Source organism: Aulonocara stuartgranti, assembly GCF_965226115.1.
Source record: "Aulonocara stuartgranti genome assembly, chromosome: 15".
Classification (NCBI taxonomy): domain Eukaryota; kingdom Metazoa; phylum Chordata; class Actinopteri; order Cichliformes; family Cichlidae; genus Aulonocara; species Aulonocara stuartgranti.
The window spans coordinates 33,670,966-33,687,832 of record NC_138951.1 but is presented as its reverse complement, the minus strand read 5'-3'; the positions used below and the strand labels follow the sequence as shown (position 1 = coordinate 33,687,832).

General features: G+C 42.6%; 3 protein-coding genes and 1 long non-coding RNA gene across 4 annotated transcripts; 3 read left to right on the top strand and 1 right to left on the bottom strand.

The window, feature by feature from the left end:
* Nucleotides 1-135: 135 nt before the first annotated feature.
* On the top strand, nt 136-6,625 carry ddx51 (DEAD (Asp-Glu-Ala-Asp) box polypeptide 51). The gene is made up of 16 exons (XM_082504739.1): nt 136-277; nt 1,472-1,767; nt 2,219-2,298; nt 2,371-2,521; nt 2,721-2,866; nt 3,164-3,235; nt 3,316-3,422; nt 3,550-3,658; nt 3,745-3,884; nt 4,410-4,599; nt 4,686-4,801; nt 4,869-4,985; nt 5,348-5,449; nt 5,526-5,589; nt 5,669-5,803; nt 5,882-6,625. Exons 1-16 carry the CDS (start codon nt 255-257, stop codon nt 5,897-5,899), a joined length of 1,866 nt encoding a protein of 621 aa, XP_082360865.1. The 5' UTR covers nt 136-254; the 3' UTR covers nt 5,900-6,625.
* A 241-nt stretch (nt 6,626-6,866) lies between these two features.
* Nucleotides 6,867-8,326, bottom strand: smim8 (small integral membrane protein 8). Its single transcript, XM_082504742.1, has 2 exons — nt 7,915-8,326; nt 6,867-7,138 (listed from the first exon to the last, which is right to left on the bottom strand). Exons 1-2 carry the CDS (start codon nt 8,041-8,043, stop codon nt 6,980-6,982), a joined length of 288 nt encoding a protein of 95 aa, XP_082360868.1. The 5' UTR covers nt 8,044-8,326; the 3' UTR covers nt 6,867-6,979.
* Nucleotides 8,327-10,866: 2,540 nt separating this feature from the next.
* Nucleotides 10,867-13,113, top strand: gjb7 (gap junction protein beta 7). The gene is made up of 2 exons (XM_082505278.1): nt 10,867-11,091; nt 12,253-13,113. The coding sequence occupies exon 2, from the start codon at nt 12,263-12,265 to the stop codon at nt 13,049-13,051; it is 789 nt and encodes a 262-aa protein (XP_082361404.1). The 5' UTR covers nt 10,867-11,091; nt 12,253-12,262; the 3' UTR covers nt 13,052-13,113.
* Nucleotides 13,114-13,118: 5 nt separating this feature from the next.
* Nucleotides 13,119-16,616, top strand: LOC309689112. Its single transcript, XR_014271263.1, has 2 exons — nt 13,119-13,902; nt 16,343-16,616. It is a non-coding gene; the product is annotated as an uncharacterized lncRNA (long non-coding RNA).
* Nucleotides 16,617-16,867: the final 251 nt, after the last annotated feature.

Genomic DNA, 16,867 nt, shown 5'->3' with positions numbered 1-16,867 from the left:
TGGATCTGAATATGACACTCAGTGAGACTAAAGTAGTCTAGTTTTAGAGACTGAACATAAAACCAACATTGACGTGCCCGACTGACGACAAACATGTGCGCCCGGCCTTGGTGGCGTCATCAAATTGCACCTTGTGCAGAACCACGCGAGAGAGTGGAGGTGTTTTGGGTTCGGTGTTTTGGGTTCGGTGTTTGTCACGTTTGGAAACCCTTGGATGGGAGATCTGATAAAGTTCGCGTTGTTCTGCTGCTAACATGTCTCTGTTTCTCGTGAATAGGTAGGTTTGCTTTGCCAGTTTCAGATCTTATATTTCATTTACAAAGTTTTTATCCAGATGTGTGCCACTTTACGGACATATCCAGATAGATGTGAACATTGTCACAGCCCACTTTATAACTCTGTCTCGCTTTGATGGAGTAAATAAAACTGGCCTGTGGAAGCTTTCGGTGTTCCAGATTTAACCGGTGTCGCCAAATAACTAGTGACGGTCAAACACATGTGTGGCAGACTTGCATTTAAGGAATGCAAGTCTGCCACACATGCATTTAAGCCAGCAAATAAACACTGAGTATTTCATCTGTGACATTTGTGAGGTTACCTGAAACACACTCCGTCAGTCTTATTGCTCTTGAACAATAAAATATTAAAAACTGTCTCGAGTTTACCTGGTGATATTCCCATGCACGAGGCAGCCGCGTCTTGCACATAAACCTTTAAATTAAATTAAATGTTATTGCGTGTTTACTTTCAGTCTACACCTGTAAGAAGTGCCAAATGATATACACAAAGTTCCAGAAATCCCCACTCCTATTGTTCATGATGAGTTTAATGTTGTTTTCCATAACAAAGAAATACGTCTTGAACAAATATTACACATTAATATTAGACTAGTGTTGTAACATCACATCCCGTTAGCATAGTCTGCCTCTGTCGTTTCTCTGGAAATGAATTCAGTTTGAAAATCATCTGTAATGATGACGTAGTGAGTTTGGATATCATATATGTTTAACTGTAGTCATCTGGGACAATCGTGTACTGTTTAAGGTAACTTCACAAACGTAATAGATGAAGTATTCAGTGCTTATTAGTAGGTTTGTTAGTATCGGCTCCTTAAAAGTCTACCAGTTAATCTGGAACACCGGTGTCCTGTCATATATCAGGTGTTCCAGTGCTGAATGGTCACATTAAGTACGCTGAGCTCAGACTGCTTTGAACCCGGACCCTATAACGTGATGCAGAGAGAAAATCCCTAGAATGGTCATCCCGGATCTCCAGGATGCTGACCATACGAACAATGCAGGAAGATGACAGTAGCTGTTCTTTCTGTTGCTGCGTTCCTCTGTTTGCTGCATTTCTTTAGCTTTGCATAATGTTCTTGTTGGGGGGGGGAGCTTTAATAACTTGAATGTTGCCTGTTTCTAAACTGACCAAAAATTGTCAACCTGTGACTGTGGATGTGTGTTACTCTCAGGTATCTGGGAGAGGAGGAAGATGGGAGTGTGTCAAAAGAGACTCTGTCAAAGGCATTACTGGCTAAACTGCAGAAGAAGGCTAAAGAAAAGCAGAAACGCCATTCAGCTAAGCAGAGAGAACCCCTCCATGAACACCCAGCAGAGCAGGTGGATGCCCAAAAGAAAAGAAAGGCTGACGTAGATGGTGGACTAGAGCCTCAGCAGCACAAGAAGAGGCACTCAGAAACAGTAGCTTCATGCAGTGTGGAGCCTGTTGAACAGACAAATATACAACACCAGGAGGAGATCCAGTCAGGTGGTTCTTTTAATTATCAATGCTCACATGTGATGTAGGTATGAAGACATTGAGTTAATCTTTCATTCTGCCTGTCTAAGAGCCTGGGGGTATTATCAGCTTATCACACATTTGGTACATATGCTGTAAAATACACTATATTACCAAAAATATAAAGACAGACAAGGGACTGCTTTTGGCTATATGGTATATATCCTGCTTTTTATTTCCTGGTCAAAAATAACGTGTTGCTATGCTGTGCAACACGTGTTTGGAGCGCCACAAACGCGACAGCCGGCTGGTCGGAGCAGAGATGGGCAGTGTGCAGACAAGTAATCCACGACTTTTGACAATAGACTTTTTCTGTGACGATCAAGCCAGTAAAAAGTTGCGCAAGGATAAAAAGAACCTAGTTCATGCTGTAGTCTCTGTAGATGGTCGGTATGCTTACATCTAAATGTCTGGGTTGCAGATATTTCGCCTGAATCTACCACAGACACTCTGCCTGGGTTCACACTCATAGGAGGATTTGAGAGCAAACCTGTCCCAAAGGTAAAGAGAAGCACGATTACTCGCAGCGCCACAGGGCTTTTTACTTACCCTCACACTGCATTCGTTTCACAGGTCGACAGAGTTCTGCCCCAGTGGCTTGCTGAGCCTCACGTCATTCACACAGACATTAAAAACAACCTAATCTCCATCTCTGATGTCCCAGGGCTATGTGCTCAGCTCCTGAAAAACCTGCACAGTAATGGAATCCAGCACTTCTTTCCAGGTGAGGCTAGTAAATGTGTCTGCTGTGCAGCCACGTTAGAGCACAGCCTTTGATTCAAATGGAGCCGTGCCAAGGAGGCTCTTTGTACAGTAGTTTGCAGTATTACTGAAAATTGTCTTGACTTCCACAGGTCTCCACAACCATGTGTCAGCTCTCACTCATACACACACTTAACCTGAGACTAAATGTTCCTCCACAGTGCAGGCAGAGGTGATCCCAGCCATCCTGGAGAGCGCCCAGCAGGGCCTGCTGATTGGGCGAGGGGGCTATAAGCCCAGAGACATCTGTGTGTCTGCACCAACAGGCAGCGGCAAGACTCTGTCATTTGTCATCCCCATCATACAGGTGAGAGCCATGTCTTTGCTGCACCTGTAGCTCAGGTGGTAGAGGAGGTTACTTACTAACCGGTGGTTAGTAGGTGGTGGTTTGATCCCAGTCTGCTCCAGTCTGTATCCTTGGAAACCCACCCCATCGATGCATCCGTCAGAGTATGAATGTGTCTGAATGTTAGATCGGAAACACTTAGAAACAGCACTTGGGTGAATGTACAAGTTGTGTAAATAAGAACCGGTCCATTTACCATTTACTTTGTCTGCCGCCTGTTTGGAGTACACAGACAGTGAGGGTGTTTTCTGTGATCAGGTGCTGATGGACAGGGTGGTGTGTGAAGTCCGGGCTCTAGCCGTGTTGCCGACCAAAGAGCTCGCCCAGCAGGTGAGACCCTTTTCAAGCTGTTTGCGTCCCAGCAGTGCTCCACAGAGCCCGAAACTCAGCTCACATTGTCTCCTGTGCAGGTTCACAGGGTGTTTGCATCGTATGCCGAGGGAACCACGCTCAAAGTGGTGATGCTGGCAGGTCAGAAGTCCTTTGCTGCAGAACAGGCATCACTGTCAGAACACAGGTGAGAAATCGAGCTGGCTCTAACAAAGCTTCACAGAAACGCAGCGGCACATCTCCTGTCAGAGTCCTCGGTGCACATGTGCAGTGGGGAAAAGGCTGAGCTCAGCATCTATGTCATGTCCGTGCAGGTGGAACATGAGGCGTAGTCTAGCAGACATTGTTGTGGCCACTCCAGGACGACTCATTGACCACATGACCAAGAATTCAGGCTTATGTTTGGAACATCTGCGGTTTCTGGTGAGTGCTGTTGAAATCTGTCGAGCTGCAGTAGTGAGTTCACTCATCAGTGTGTGTCACACAGTGTGTGTCTGCTACTTGCTCAGGTGATCGATGAGGCGGACAGGATGATCGACAGCATGCACCAGTCCTGGCTCAGTCAGGTGATGGGAGCAGTGTACCGATCCAGAGCTGAACCCGGGTCAGTGTTCAGAAGGACAGAAGCAGCGTGCATCACATCAGCCAGGTGTGTGTGTGTTATCTACTGTGGGGTGATTGAGATGATGTCAGTCTCATTCTTGGCCACAAACTCAGGCCAGCAGAATGGTAAATGGTAAATGGCCTGCATTTGTATAGCGCTTTTCTAGTCCATAGGACCCCAAAGCGCTTTACACTACATTCAGTCATTCACCCATTCACACACACATTCACACACTGGCGATGGCAAGCTACATTGTAGCCACAGCTGCCCTGGGGCGCACTGACAGAGGCGAAGAAAAGCTTAAAGGTTACAGTTAAGTAATAAAAAGACAGCTGGGAAGGTTTTCATAGTGTTATGTTAATGTTTTTGTGGGATTTTAAGGTCTCTTGTGTTGATACAGTTTGTCAAAATGAGAAATTAACTGAAAAGAATGATGCAGAAGTTTTTAAATAAAAAAGAGTCAGTGTGCTCACCAGACACGGTGGTGTCAACCATAACAGAAGAACTCCAATTCTGCAGCCAGGACTTAGGTTCCAGGTCGGTGCTCAGCTGACCGCCTTGTCCTTGTAGTCTGTCTCCACCTCAGACGCCACTGCAGAAGCTGCTGTTCTCCGCCACACTCACACAGAACCCAGAGAAACTGCAGCAGCTGGGCCTTCACCAGCCCCGACTCTTCAGCTCCACCTACGGCCACGCCGACAGCGCTGCAGCCTCGCCAACCCATGGGCATGACCGCTTCAACTTCCCCCAGGGTTTGACGGTGAGGGCTGCCCTTTTGACCTTTAGCAGGGAGTGGAACTAAACCAGAATTTGATTTGTACAGACTGATGTGGCTTTGTGTTTTAGGAGTACTATGTTCCCTGCACCATGAGCAGTAAGCCACTCCTACTCCTCCACTTCATCCTGCGCATGAAGCTCCACCCAGTCCTCTGTTTCACCAATTCCAGAGAGACTGCGCACAGGTAGGAGAGCTCCTGAAATCACATGACTGAAGGCTTCTTGTGCTGATTCCACCTCCCTCCTCCTCAGGCTTCACCTGCTGCTGCAGCTCTTTGGTGGAGTCCAGGCTGCCGAGTTCTCCTCTCAACTCTCCCCAGGTGACAGGAAGAAGACCCTGAAGGAATTTGAACAGGGAAAGATCCAACTGTAAGTCTGTGTCTGTGTGTGTGAGCTTGTATTCATATCTTTGTGGGGACCAAAATGCAGGTCCTAAAAAGTTTGGCCCTCAAAGAAATTTTTCAGACTCAGAATGTGGTTTTAAGTGTGCCAGTGGGCAGGAAGCATATGATATAGTAGTCCTTCCTGGTGGCAAGCGTTGCTCACAAAGCTGGCAAGATCAGTTAGCCTAATGTGCGTGCCTTTGGGCCACGTCATGAAGAACATCCAGGCTCCATGCAGAAAGGAACTGCTGACCAGGCGCATATTTCTAAATTGGCTTTGAGATCTGTGCTCACTGACCAAGTCCATGTTAAGATGTGATATATCACATTTAAACTGTCTTTTGGAAGGTTGATCAGCACAGACGCGGTGGCCAGAGGCATCGACATCAGCGGGGTCAAATGTGTGGTTAACTATGATGCACCGCAGTACATCAGAACATACATTCACAGGTGAGGCCCATCAGACCGTGAGTAATGCTTCGCTGTTGCCCTCATTGACGTGCTCTGACCCTGTGTCTGTCCTCAGAGTTGGAAGAACAGCGAGAGCGGGGAAAACAGGCCTGGCCTTTACCTTTCTGCTCAGAGTGCAGGTACATAACGTTCTTTGAGATGATGAGATGAAAGTAGCAAAGGTGCGGGTTGTTTCATGGTGTTTGTGGCTGCACACAGGAGAAAAACTTCCTGCAGATGGTGGTGAAAGCAGGAAGCCCTGGGATTCAGAAGCAGGTGGTTAAACCGGAGAACCTGAGGAGCATGGAAGGCCAATATGAAAAGGCACTGCAGAAGCTGGCTGATGTCATCAAGGTGCTACCTCAACCAATTTGTTAAACGTTAAAATGCACAAAGAGACGCTGTTTTAATTGTACCTTTGTTTGCCCACAGGAGGAGAGAGCCAGCTGATGTCTGGCCATGATGCTGGCTTCACACACGTCAGGACTTTTACTGCGGCGCATTTCATCCACAGAATGACATCACATCTCGCTGTCTCATGAGCACTCTTCATGTTTGAGCCATGTAGTCTTCTGGAAATCCATAAACACATGCTGACTTTGAAGAGAAGCAGGAATTATAAGGCGATAAAACATGCACCATTTCAAGAGTTTGCCAAGAGAACTGAAAGACGTGGCTTGTTAGTCTGCTGTATATCAGACCACACCTGGAAAAAAACCTTCAGAAATCTGAGCAGGAGGATGGATCAGGGTGCTGTTCTCAGCGTTTGCAGTTTACCAACATGTGACACTGTTCTACCAAAAGAGCTGCTTCAATTACATGCATCGTAGGTCAAAGCTGGCTGGGAGCTGCTAATATATTCTTCAATTATAATCTTGTCGATTTACTGGCAGACCCACAAATCTTATCCTCATAACATCCACGTGCACTGGTAGATGGCACTGTGTGCATTGGAACACATTAAATGTAGAAAAGTGCCATTATACTTCCTGTAAAGGTTGATCTTATTTAGTTTCAATGTGGCTGAAATTCTCTCTTAATGCCTTTCAAGCTCAGTGCTCTTTCACGGAATATAAATATGAGCTCGAGCTCTCTTTGCTCTTTTTATACAAATCAATGGATTTAAATGCCCCTTTTCACAAGTATAATATACTAATAAAAGGGAAACGGCTGAAATTCAGAAGTGTCATTTGTAATTTGGGGTATTTATCCAGTTTTTCCATAATGTTCAATAAAACGAAATGATTCATGTGATGTGTTTGCTATCTATACAATATATTGTTGTAGCACATGGTAATGCATTAAACCTGCAGTCTTTCTAATGGCCACCAGGGGGCAATTAGATGTGGTTGCAAACAAATATTTGAGGCAATGAGGAAATGCATATATATGCACAGACTGGACAAAGACTAGCAGATGTATGTATAACACACTTTAATGTACACACACACACACACACAGGTGTCCTTGTTTGAGTCCAGTAAATGCGATGTCCCCACACAGACACACTCAGTGATGAAGGCTGTGCTATCAGTCCCACTTGGATGATTTCCTCCTCGTGGTTCTCTCTCCTTCGCTGTCGATGGCCTCATACAGCTGCTGGTCATTTTCCTTCATTGCGTGCAGGTAGCCCAAGTAGCCCACACATAGCGTGATGCTCAGCAGTCCAAAGGCCATCACAGGTTTATTCTGCAAAGTGAAATAGAGATGTTACTGAGCGCGCTCCAGTCCATGCTTTGTGTGAGGGCTGAAGTTCATACTGCTGGTAGAGAAACAACAGGAGAAACCTTTATTACAGTAGTCTAGTACTGCAATTGTTGGTATCGATACCTTGAAAATACTGGGCCAATACTGCTGATACCAGTACCAATACTTTATACTATGAAGAGAGCTTCTGTAAGGGAGAGTAGTGTCATGGTTTAAGAGATGGATTAGGACTCAACTTTATTGTCATTACACATGTATAAACACAGGGTAACGAGTGAGCAAAGAGCAGATTATATACAGATAATCTGTACATTACTATACAGAGAGCAAATATACAGATGTACTATAAACAAATATACTTTATTCATAGTCAATTTGTCAAATTCTCAACACATTTTAAAATTGTATTGAAACTGGGTTTAATGGCTACTTGGACTCTGAATGTGCCTGTCAACAAAAAAAAATCTTAGGACATTTTTCGCAGTGGATGTTTGAGGGGTTTTTTATGAACAAAAACAAAATTGTGTATTTAAAACTAATCAGAGGCTCCAAACTGAGCTTAAATAATAGAAACAAAGCATCGATCCACAACTCCAGCCTCTCTCACCACCAAGCCCCCCGCAGTGCAGCAGGCCGGACACAGTCCGTGTCACTTAGAGGAGAAGAGCTAGTTCACATTCCAAGGTAATAACAACTCATTGGCCTGCAGCTCTCTCTCTCTCTCTCTCTGTGTGTGTGTGTGTGTGTGTGTGTCTCACGGGCTTAATGAAGAGCTCGGGGTTCACGGCCCGGAACAGCGTGGTGGTCTGTACGCTCCTCAGCCCAGGTGTCCTGAACCCTTTTTCACCGTGACTCTCCACCCCTGCTCCAGCCTCTTTGTCCGCCATGACCTACACTTCTACACACACAAAAACAGAGTACAGTACACTTAAACCACCTAAGCTAGCTAACTAAGCGCAGCCATATTGAAAGTCAAAGACAGCCAGGAAAACAAGTGTAGCGCTTTTCCAATCACAGCGCTCTCTGTGGGTGTGAGCGGGAAAAACATGTGCAGGACGCATTCAGGAAACAGAGACTGAAAGGGAGGCTCTGATGTTTAATGCTCAACCTTGTGGACATATGTTTCTTGAGTGCGTTCTTTAGTGTATTTGTGTTTATGCTGATGTTCATAAATAAAGTCCAGGCAAAAAAAAAAAACACGTGACCGGAAGTATCTGTGTGGCTGTCATAATAAGAGTTGTATTTACACAAATGAAAACTGCAAACTTGTAATTCAAAATTTACTATATTTTAACTACTTGTATACAGAGATTGGCAGTAACGCGTTACTGTAATCTGATTAATTTTTTCAAGTAACTTGACCAACACTGCTTGTATGCAGCCTCCTGCGCTCCGAATTTAGCTGCGAAACTCGCACTTATAAGCGAAGGAGGATGGGGCGGAAGGAACAGGAGTGGAGATTAGCCAATCAGAAAGCAGGACACCCCGCTGTCTGCCATTCACAACCACAGAGCAGAGCGAGTCACGGACAGTTTCCTTCAAAGCCCGTACTCGCTGGAGAAAGGAGAGAGACTTTGGGAAAGATGGGATCGTTATATGTTAAAAGACTAGAAACTGATACCTGTGTGATGCAGAGGAGTAGTCGTGATTTTGTTTGAATGCAACATACACCTGTGTAATATGTAATATGTGTAAGTAAAACAAGGCGATGTGTAGTTTGGAATATGTGAACATATGTGAATGTGTTGGTTTCCCTTGCCCTCTTTAGTTCTGTATGTAAAATAAGATGAAAATCAATAAAGAGAAAGTATTTTAAAAAAAAGCTCATACTCATTAATTTCAAGTCAGATCAGTCACTCGTTATTTATGTTACAGAAACGCAGAGGTGTGAGACCAGGCGGAAGGCTTTTTGTTTTGTTTTATAAATTCAAATAATTTTCATTTTTGTCTCAAGATAATATTGATACGTGTAAGCATTTGCATGAGCTGTTTCTTTTGTTAATTATATATTTTAAAATACTTTAAAAAAATATCAAAATTTAGGCTTGTGTTTCTGAATCCATGAAGAACAGATTCTTTCCAGAGATATGTGGGCCTCATAGGACTACCACCACAAACATATGATTTAAGAGAGGCCTTCTTGAATGTTACACTGAGGGCCAGATTAGGCTGTTCTTTATGTTCTTTACTTTGTTATGCCATGGGCAAAATACTATCAATATATTTTGAATGAACTCAAAGCATGATGATATTACATGCCATATATACAGTAATATATACAAAACTGCTGTGTCATATTGAGTAAGCTGTTTATTTATTATTAATTCTGCCATATAACTTTTTGGTAAATGGCATAATTTCTTACACGCGTCTTCAGCCTGCACTGCATTTTCTCAAAAACAAGGCAGCTAAATATGCGACTGGACATAGTGTCTGAAGTTCCTCTAAAACATTTCCAAGGACACTTTCACAGAAATTACATAACACCAAAGACTGCAGACAGCATAACTGAGTTTTACTGTCGCTGAGGTTACATAGTGACAAAAACATTTTTTATATACTGGCTTCACATTATAGGTGGAACACCTGTACCTGTATCTAATTTGTGTAATATACTGGGATATTTATAATTAGAGCTGTTTGTTATATTTTGTAACTTTTGAATATATTGCATTATTTAATTTAGAGTTAGTTACTGTCTTGGAGCAACTGCGACCACATCATTTACTCTGGTATTAACAAAGTATTCTGATCTCAAGATATTTATTCTACGCCACATCTTCTAAGGTATTTCTACCCAGAAAAAAGTATAACAAAAAGAATATTATGAAGTTTAGTAATTCAGAAAAATTATTAATTTATTGATTTAATTACCTTTTTAAAAGTAGTAGAGTAATAATGTAGTATTCAGTAGTATTGAAGTAAGGATGGCACACCAACATGTCTTGTTTACTGTGATTATTAATCATTTACATCTACATTTGTTAGAGCACTAAAGGACGAGAACAGCTACGATACATCCTGTCGCCTGTGATCCTAGTGGTAAAGGAAGTACTAAAGACATAAAGACCTTAATGTTGTTCACTTAATTCAACATTATTATTCCCTGAGCTCAGGTTATTGTAACATCTGCAACTGACCAACACAAAAGTCACCCAAAGTTCAAGCTCACAGCTGTAGAAAACATTCATACGTGACAAGGTGCTGACTGCTGGCATGCAGTTGAGTCATTGGTTAGGTTTTGGGTGCCCAAGTATAGTGGGGGCTAACGATACTCTCACTCAACTAGTCATGGCAGATGGCTGCCTTTGCCTGACCCTCACTTGGCAACAGTGGGAAGGGAAATCTTTACCACTGCACTTGCCTTTGAACAAGCCTCAGAAATTATCTGATAGTTGGAGTTTCTTTGTATAATTCTGGGTTATTGTAGACTCTTTACCTTACAATATAAATCACTTTGAGGCAACTGTTGTTGTGATTTTGTGCTATATGAATAAACTTAAATGAAAATGAGGCATGAAAATGGCAGCTTGAAGACTCAGGCCTTAGGTTTGATGTATGATTAATTTATCAGCAGGTAAGGAGATCGCATTCTCATCAAAGTTGCATGTTTCCATCCTGCCAGATAGAAGAGGATAGAAAGATAACACAGCTGAAACGGTGCATGTTTCCCCCCCACAATGAGCTTGAACAGGCAGCATATATTTACATTAGACAGCTCCATGGTGATGGTGTCTATCTCTGCACAAACACAGACACTCACAGGTAGGAAAACAAAACAAAAAGTGTGTGATCCAGCCAGCCACAGGCTGCTGTTATGTCTTCCTGGAAAGGTGTGGCACTGAGCTCTTACCTGCAAGTAAGCAGTGAAGGACGCGTAGTTGATACTCGACACAATCCGCTACCAGAGAGAAGAACGCCCTCCAGCACCACCGGTAAGCTATCTGCTGTTTCTTTACTGTATGACAGAAATACAACCTCCTCACTGTGTCTGTGGGTGATGTTACTCTCTGTGTTTGGACAGTTATACAATACCATAAGAGTATATCATACGTGACATTTTGGGGCATTCAAAAGGTAAAAAGCTTTTTTGGATCACTACAGAAAAGTGGAAGGACCTTTGAGAATATGTTATTAGACTTTGACAACACTTTAGCAGGTTCGGAAACAAGAAAAAGAAACTTGGTTGTATTTCCACACGTATGTGTATGTATGTGTGTTTGTTGTTTCGTGTTTAAGAATAGAATATTGCATCTGTGACAAAGTGTGATACCAAAAATTGTCAGTTGCAATATATCTTGTAATCCTTCTTTGATGTAGCCTGTATAGAATCTGCCAGTGTCCAAGGCTGGATAACCAGCTGGGGAAAGGGCGTAGGGAAGCTTTGTGCAGTTTTGAATAACTGCAAATTAGTTTCAGTGGATCACAGAGCTACTTTTACTATTATATAAGAATCATGTATCACAAGTAGTTGGGTGAAAATTTTAATATCAATTATAAATATTTGTTTTTACCATAAATGATCTTGTAATTTCCTGTAATTAATCTAGCCCCATACAGATGAGATCAGACCAATTAATCGGTAAAAATCATGTTTTTCTAAGGTGCCTCAGCCTCAGCGCTTCTTTGCAATGATCTTTCATGCGTCTGGAACTGTACAGGAGAGACAACCAGAGGCTCTCTCATTTGATTATTGGATGATGGTAGAGCACTAATATGTTGGTCCAAAATGTCCCCTTGGGGTTCAGTCAGGTTGATGGTGACTTTTGGTCCAAATCAAAGTGCAGTTAGATCCATGGGTACTTTGACACAGTTTCTGTAATGTTGCTCTAAAGTTGGTGAATTGATGTGTGGCAAGCTTTACAGTGGATCTTATACTAAATCATGCCTGAAGTACAGACTTTAGCTTAAATAAAAACGATTGCATGAACTATAGCCATTTTTATACATTATGCTTGTCCAAAAACGTATGTATATAATACATATTGCAAAATGAAAAGAAACAAGGAAACTGCATACATAATGCATGTGATTTAAAGTTAAGTTGACATCCTATGACTTTGGTTGTACATGACTACTGGTTTGTTCCCTGACAGGAGATCAAAGATGAACTGGGGTTTTCTAGAGAATGTCCTCAGTGGGGTCAACAAGTACTCCACTGGAATTGGGCGAATCTGGCTCTCTGTGGTCTTCCTCTTCAGGATCTTGGTGTATGTGGCAGCAGCTGAGCAGGTGTGGAAGGACGAGCAGAAGGATTTTGTTTGTAACACACAGCAGCCCGGCTGTGAGAACGCCTGCTTCGACCACTTCTTCCCTATTTCGCAGGTACGTCTCTGGGCTCTGCAGCTCATCATGGTGTCAACCCCTTCACTGCTAGTAGCCCTTCATGTGGGTTACCGGGAGTACCGAGAGGCTAAACACAAGCGAAAACTGTACCAGGACAAGGGGCGCATCGATGGAGGTCTTTTCTGCACCTACACTGTGAGCCTCATCTTCAAGACAGCCTTTGAGGTGGGCTCCCTGCTGGCTTTCTACTTCCTGTATAATGGCTTTGAGGTCCCGATGCTGCTGCAGTGCAGCCAGAGCCCGTGCCCCAACACAGTGGACTGTTTCATTGCCAAAGCCACAGAGAAGAAGATCTTCCTCTACATCATGGGTTGCACTTCCGTACTATGCATTGTTCTGAACTTCACTGAGCTCATGTACATTGTGTGGAAACAGCTTTGGAAATGTTTAACGAGGAAGTATATTCCCATGGAAAAGAAGATGTTCAGCCACAGCCAGCCATCTGTTTCCATTGTCAACAAGTCTGCCTCAAATGAACCCACAGCAAACACAGAGGTGTGTATGACACAGCCAGCAGCTGCTCAGGAAAACCTGCCTGACCAGTCCTAGTGGGCTGGGACACTGCCAACATCTGACACTGAAAGAACCTCAAATGAAACCCAATACAAACACACACATATATATATATATAAGCTAGCCAAACGAGGAGATAGAAGTCACTGACATCAACACGAGGAAGCTCCTGACTGTATGATATGTGTAAGGAAGGAGGCTGCGGACTCCAGGATGAGACAACGAACATCCACAAGTACATAAGGAAGATGGCCACGACCAACCGTGTGCTCAATGAATACCTCAGGCAGCAGAAACCCAAGAAAGAGTAGGAACCATCATGGAAAGACAGGCCGCTGCACACAATGTACCACTGGCAGATAGAGGAAGTGGCTGACATCGACAAATCCGACCAGTGGCTGGACAAAGCTGGAATGAAAGAGAGCACAGTAGCACTAATTATGGCAGCATATGAACAAGCTCTAAGTATAAGAGCCATACAGACTCCAGGTGCAGGCTGTACAAAGATGCCCCTGAGACAATCCAGCACATAACAGCAGGGTGCAAGATGCTAGCAGGCAGGGCATACATGGAACACCATAACCAGGTGGCCGGCATAGTATACAGGAACATCTGTGCCGAGTATAACCTGGAAGCCCTGAGATCAAATTGGGGGACGCCCCCTCGTGTGGTCGAGAATGGCCGTGCTAAGATCCTGTGGGACTTCCAGATACAGATGGACAAAATGGTGATGGCTAACCAACCGGACATAGTAGTGGTGGACAAGCAGAGGAAGACGGCCGTAGTGATAGAGGTAGCAATACCGAAATACCGCAACATCAGGAAAAAGGAAGCTGGAGAAGTACCAAGGACTCATAGAAGAGCTTGAGAAGATGTGGAGGGTGAAGGTAACAAACCCCAGTCACCACTCACAACACTCAAACACAGTGTGCTTGTCAGTAGCTTTTATTGTTGTTGACTCTTGTTCCAGACAGTTGTGATCGCTTGATGAGCTGCAGCTGGCACAGCCCCTCAAGCCAGCTGCACCACCTCTCCCCTGCTGCTGAGTCAAAGACCACAGCTCTGTCACACCATCCAATCCACACGTGCAAAGAAATCAAAGCACAGATGTCCATACATTATGTATAATAATGAGAAATGACACAGGGAAAAGTATTGAAGATAGGTAAGATAAGTGCAAAAACAGCATGGACAGTCATGACACCAGCTAAAATCTATCAGTAATTAGATTCCCAGATGATTAAACATGCAACTATTTTGCTGGTAATACCTAAAATGAGTAAAGAAAATCAACAGCCTATTTATGCAAGATAATTCATAATTTTATTGGGGGGCTATATTGGTTGGGTCTGATTTTTGGGGGGACATAACCCTCCTAACCCCCTTGGAAATTACACCCCTGGCTGAGAGTTCACAGAAGGGGCCCACTTCAGGATTTTTGAAGACAGTTTGTGTGGAAGAATAGGCCAAAATTAAACCCGAGCAAAGTCTGTAACTAGTTTCTCCATACAGGAGGTGTCTTTAAGCTGTCAAAAGTATTAAATAAATTTCAGTATGAGCGCTCCGAGAGAGTCAAAAAGTGCTATATGACAAACAGTCCATTTACCATGTGTGTCATTTGTTTTTGTTTTTTTTGGATGGGTTTGTTATCGACATCTGGTGAGAATTTCATGTTGATAGCAAGTTTGAAAATATATTCACTGGTGACATGTTTATTACTTAATTTAACTGCTGTATGTATAGATGTGTATAGTGATTGAGAAAGGTAATCTCAAAAGTTGTGACAGGCCTTGAAAAACTACAAACCATGATTACATAGTTTGCAGAATAACCTTTGGAGGCAACATTTTCTATATGAAAATACTGACAAACTCTTTTTTTTCTTCCCCCAGTTAAGTGAAGTTGACAGGCATTTATATTCTCACAGCCCTCTTAAGATCATTTCAGTCAGGGTTAGGTCTGGACTGTGAAACATTTATTCTTTTCTTTTTCAGCCAGTCTGTTGTAGATTTGCTCCTGTTATTGGAATCACTGTCTGAACACAGTACAGAGAAGCTAACTACACTCTACTCCCAGAGAGGTCAATTACCTTGTTAATAGTGTTACATCCTTATTGCACATGACTCTGGATGCTCCAGAGAATAGAGAGCCTCATATCATAAGTTGGATTCCATGGCGTAACTCTCAAACGTGCACTTTAACCCATAAACCTGACATTAAATGGCATCTCACTAATTTAGAAAATCTTCATTTAGCCTGAAAGAATTGTTTGTTACTCTATTTAAAGTCCTCCGTAAAGATGCTCCCAGGTCTCACAAATAACCAAATGTGACCTCCACCTCTGTTCTTGAAATGTTTTCATAGTGTGAAGATAACATTTTGCATGGTTTAATTAAATACATATACTAGTTCTTGTAGAAAAGGGATATGAGGTGGTACATCCCTATTCTCTTTTGAGGAATTTTGAATGTTCTCCATATGCTGACAATGTTGTGGCTGCTGCTATTGTCATGCTAAACTTACGATGCTTTGTCTCTTGTTTTCTTTCTCAATCTGCAAAGCTATGATGTCTGCTGTGGGGGGGGGGGGGGGAAGTCTTTCACATTTCTAAACGGTCCTTCTGTAACTGAACTGATATCAACAAGCACTTTAGATAATATTCCACAGGAACGTCCTTTATTGGTATGTTTGAGAGGATGACTTCAACTGAAACCCCCTGCAGTAATAGTTAACACTGACAGGTTTTGCTTAGCTAGCATAGATAACATTAACAATTTATTCTTTTTCTTTAAATCTGTATGAATAAAATGCTATACTTGTTTATGAACATTTGAAGTGAAATAAAGAATGATTAGAAGACCCTTGAACAAAGTCTGCTGTCTGCTCCTTCTGATTCCCTGCTTTGATGGACAGTTATGAAGTGTGTTCTAAAACAAGGTGGCCATATCATCTATTTTTAAAATTGACCAGTGCACTGGTCACAGTAAAAGTATAGCATTTGAAACACAGGATAAGATGACTTGCACTGAAATAACTTTATGCGCTTAACAATTTGAAAATTGTTCAAATGAAAAGTGACACACTAAATAACTTTCCATTTTAACAATTTTCAAATTGTTAAGTGCATAGTTATTTCAGTGTGACCAGTGCAGTAGGTACTGCACTGGTCTTTAAATGGGACCAGTGCCTCTGGGAGGCAGAGCCTTCAGTTTAAAGGCCCCTCTTCTATAGAACCAGCTTGCACTGGATGTTTCTTCTTCACTATGTGTTAATAGACCTCTCTGCACTGAATCATACCTGTTATTAATCTCTGGCTCTCTTCCACAGCATGTCTTTCATCCAGTCTTCCTTTTCACTCCCCAAACGGTTGTGGCAGATGGCCACCCCTCCCTGAGCCTGGTTCTGATGGAGTTTTTCCTTCCCACTGTTGCCAAGTGCTTGCTCATAGATGGTCATGATTGTTGGGTTTTTCTCTGCATGTATTATTGTAGGGTCTACCTTACAATATCAAGTGCTTTGAGGAGACTGTTGTTGTGATTTGGTGCTGTATAAATAAAACTGAAATTGAACATACAGTTCAATCCAGTATTCATACAATGGGGATGTAGTTCTTTGCTGCCTGAATTTGCTTTCTGTCTGCCCATGAAAATTTATCAAGCAATTGTCCAATTACATTTGGGCCTATATGTGTGTTATATATGTGTAATTTATAAAAACAGCTGCAACTCCACTTTTTTTTTTAAAGTTAAACCCATAAACTGCTTGATTAAATATTTGTTCCTACTCAAATAATTGCATTATGCAAGATATGTGAATGCAGGAAAAAACAAAAAAAACCAACCACACACACAC

Bases quoted from the DNA above. Each gene is read 5' to 3' on its own strand.
- ddx51 (XM_082504739.1), top strand. From the start codon at position 255: ATGTCTCTGTTTCTCGTGAATAG. The intron at 1,768-2,218 runs GTGGTTCTTTTA...TCTGGGTTGCAG, and splicing joins CCAGGAGGAGATCCAGTCAG to ATATTTCGCCTGAATCTACC. The intron at 3,885-4,409 runs GTGTGTGTGTGT...TTGTCCTTGTAG, and splicing joins GCGTGCATCACATCAGCCAG to TCTGTCTCCACCTCAGACGC.
- smim8 (XM_082504742.1), bottom strand. From the start codon at position 8,043: ATGGCGGACAAAGAGGCTGGAGCAGGGGTGGAGAGTCACGGTGAAAAA. The intron at 7,139-7,914 runs GTGAGACACACA...TTCACTTTGCAG, and splicing joins CCGAGCTCTTCATTAAGCCC to AATAAACCTGTGATGGCCTT.
- gjb7 (XM_082505278.1), top strand. From the start codon at position 12,263: ATGAACTGGGGTTTTCTAGAGAATGTCCTCAGTGGGGTCAACAAGTAC.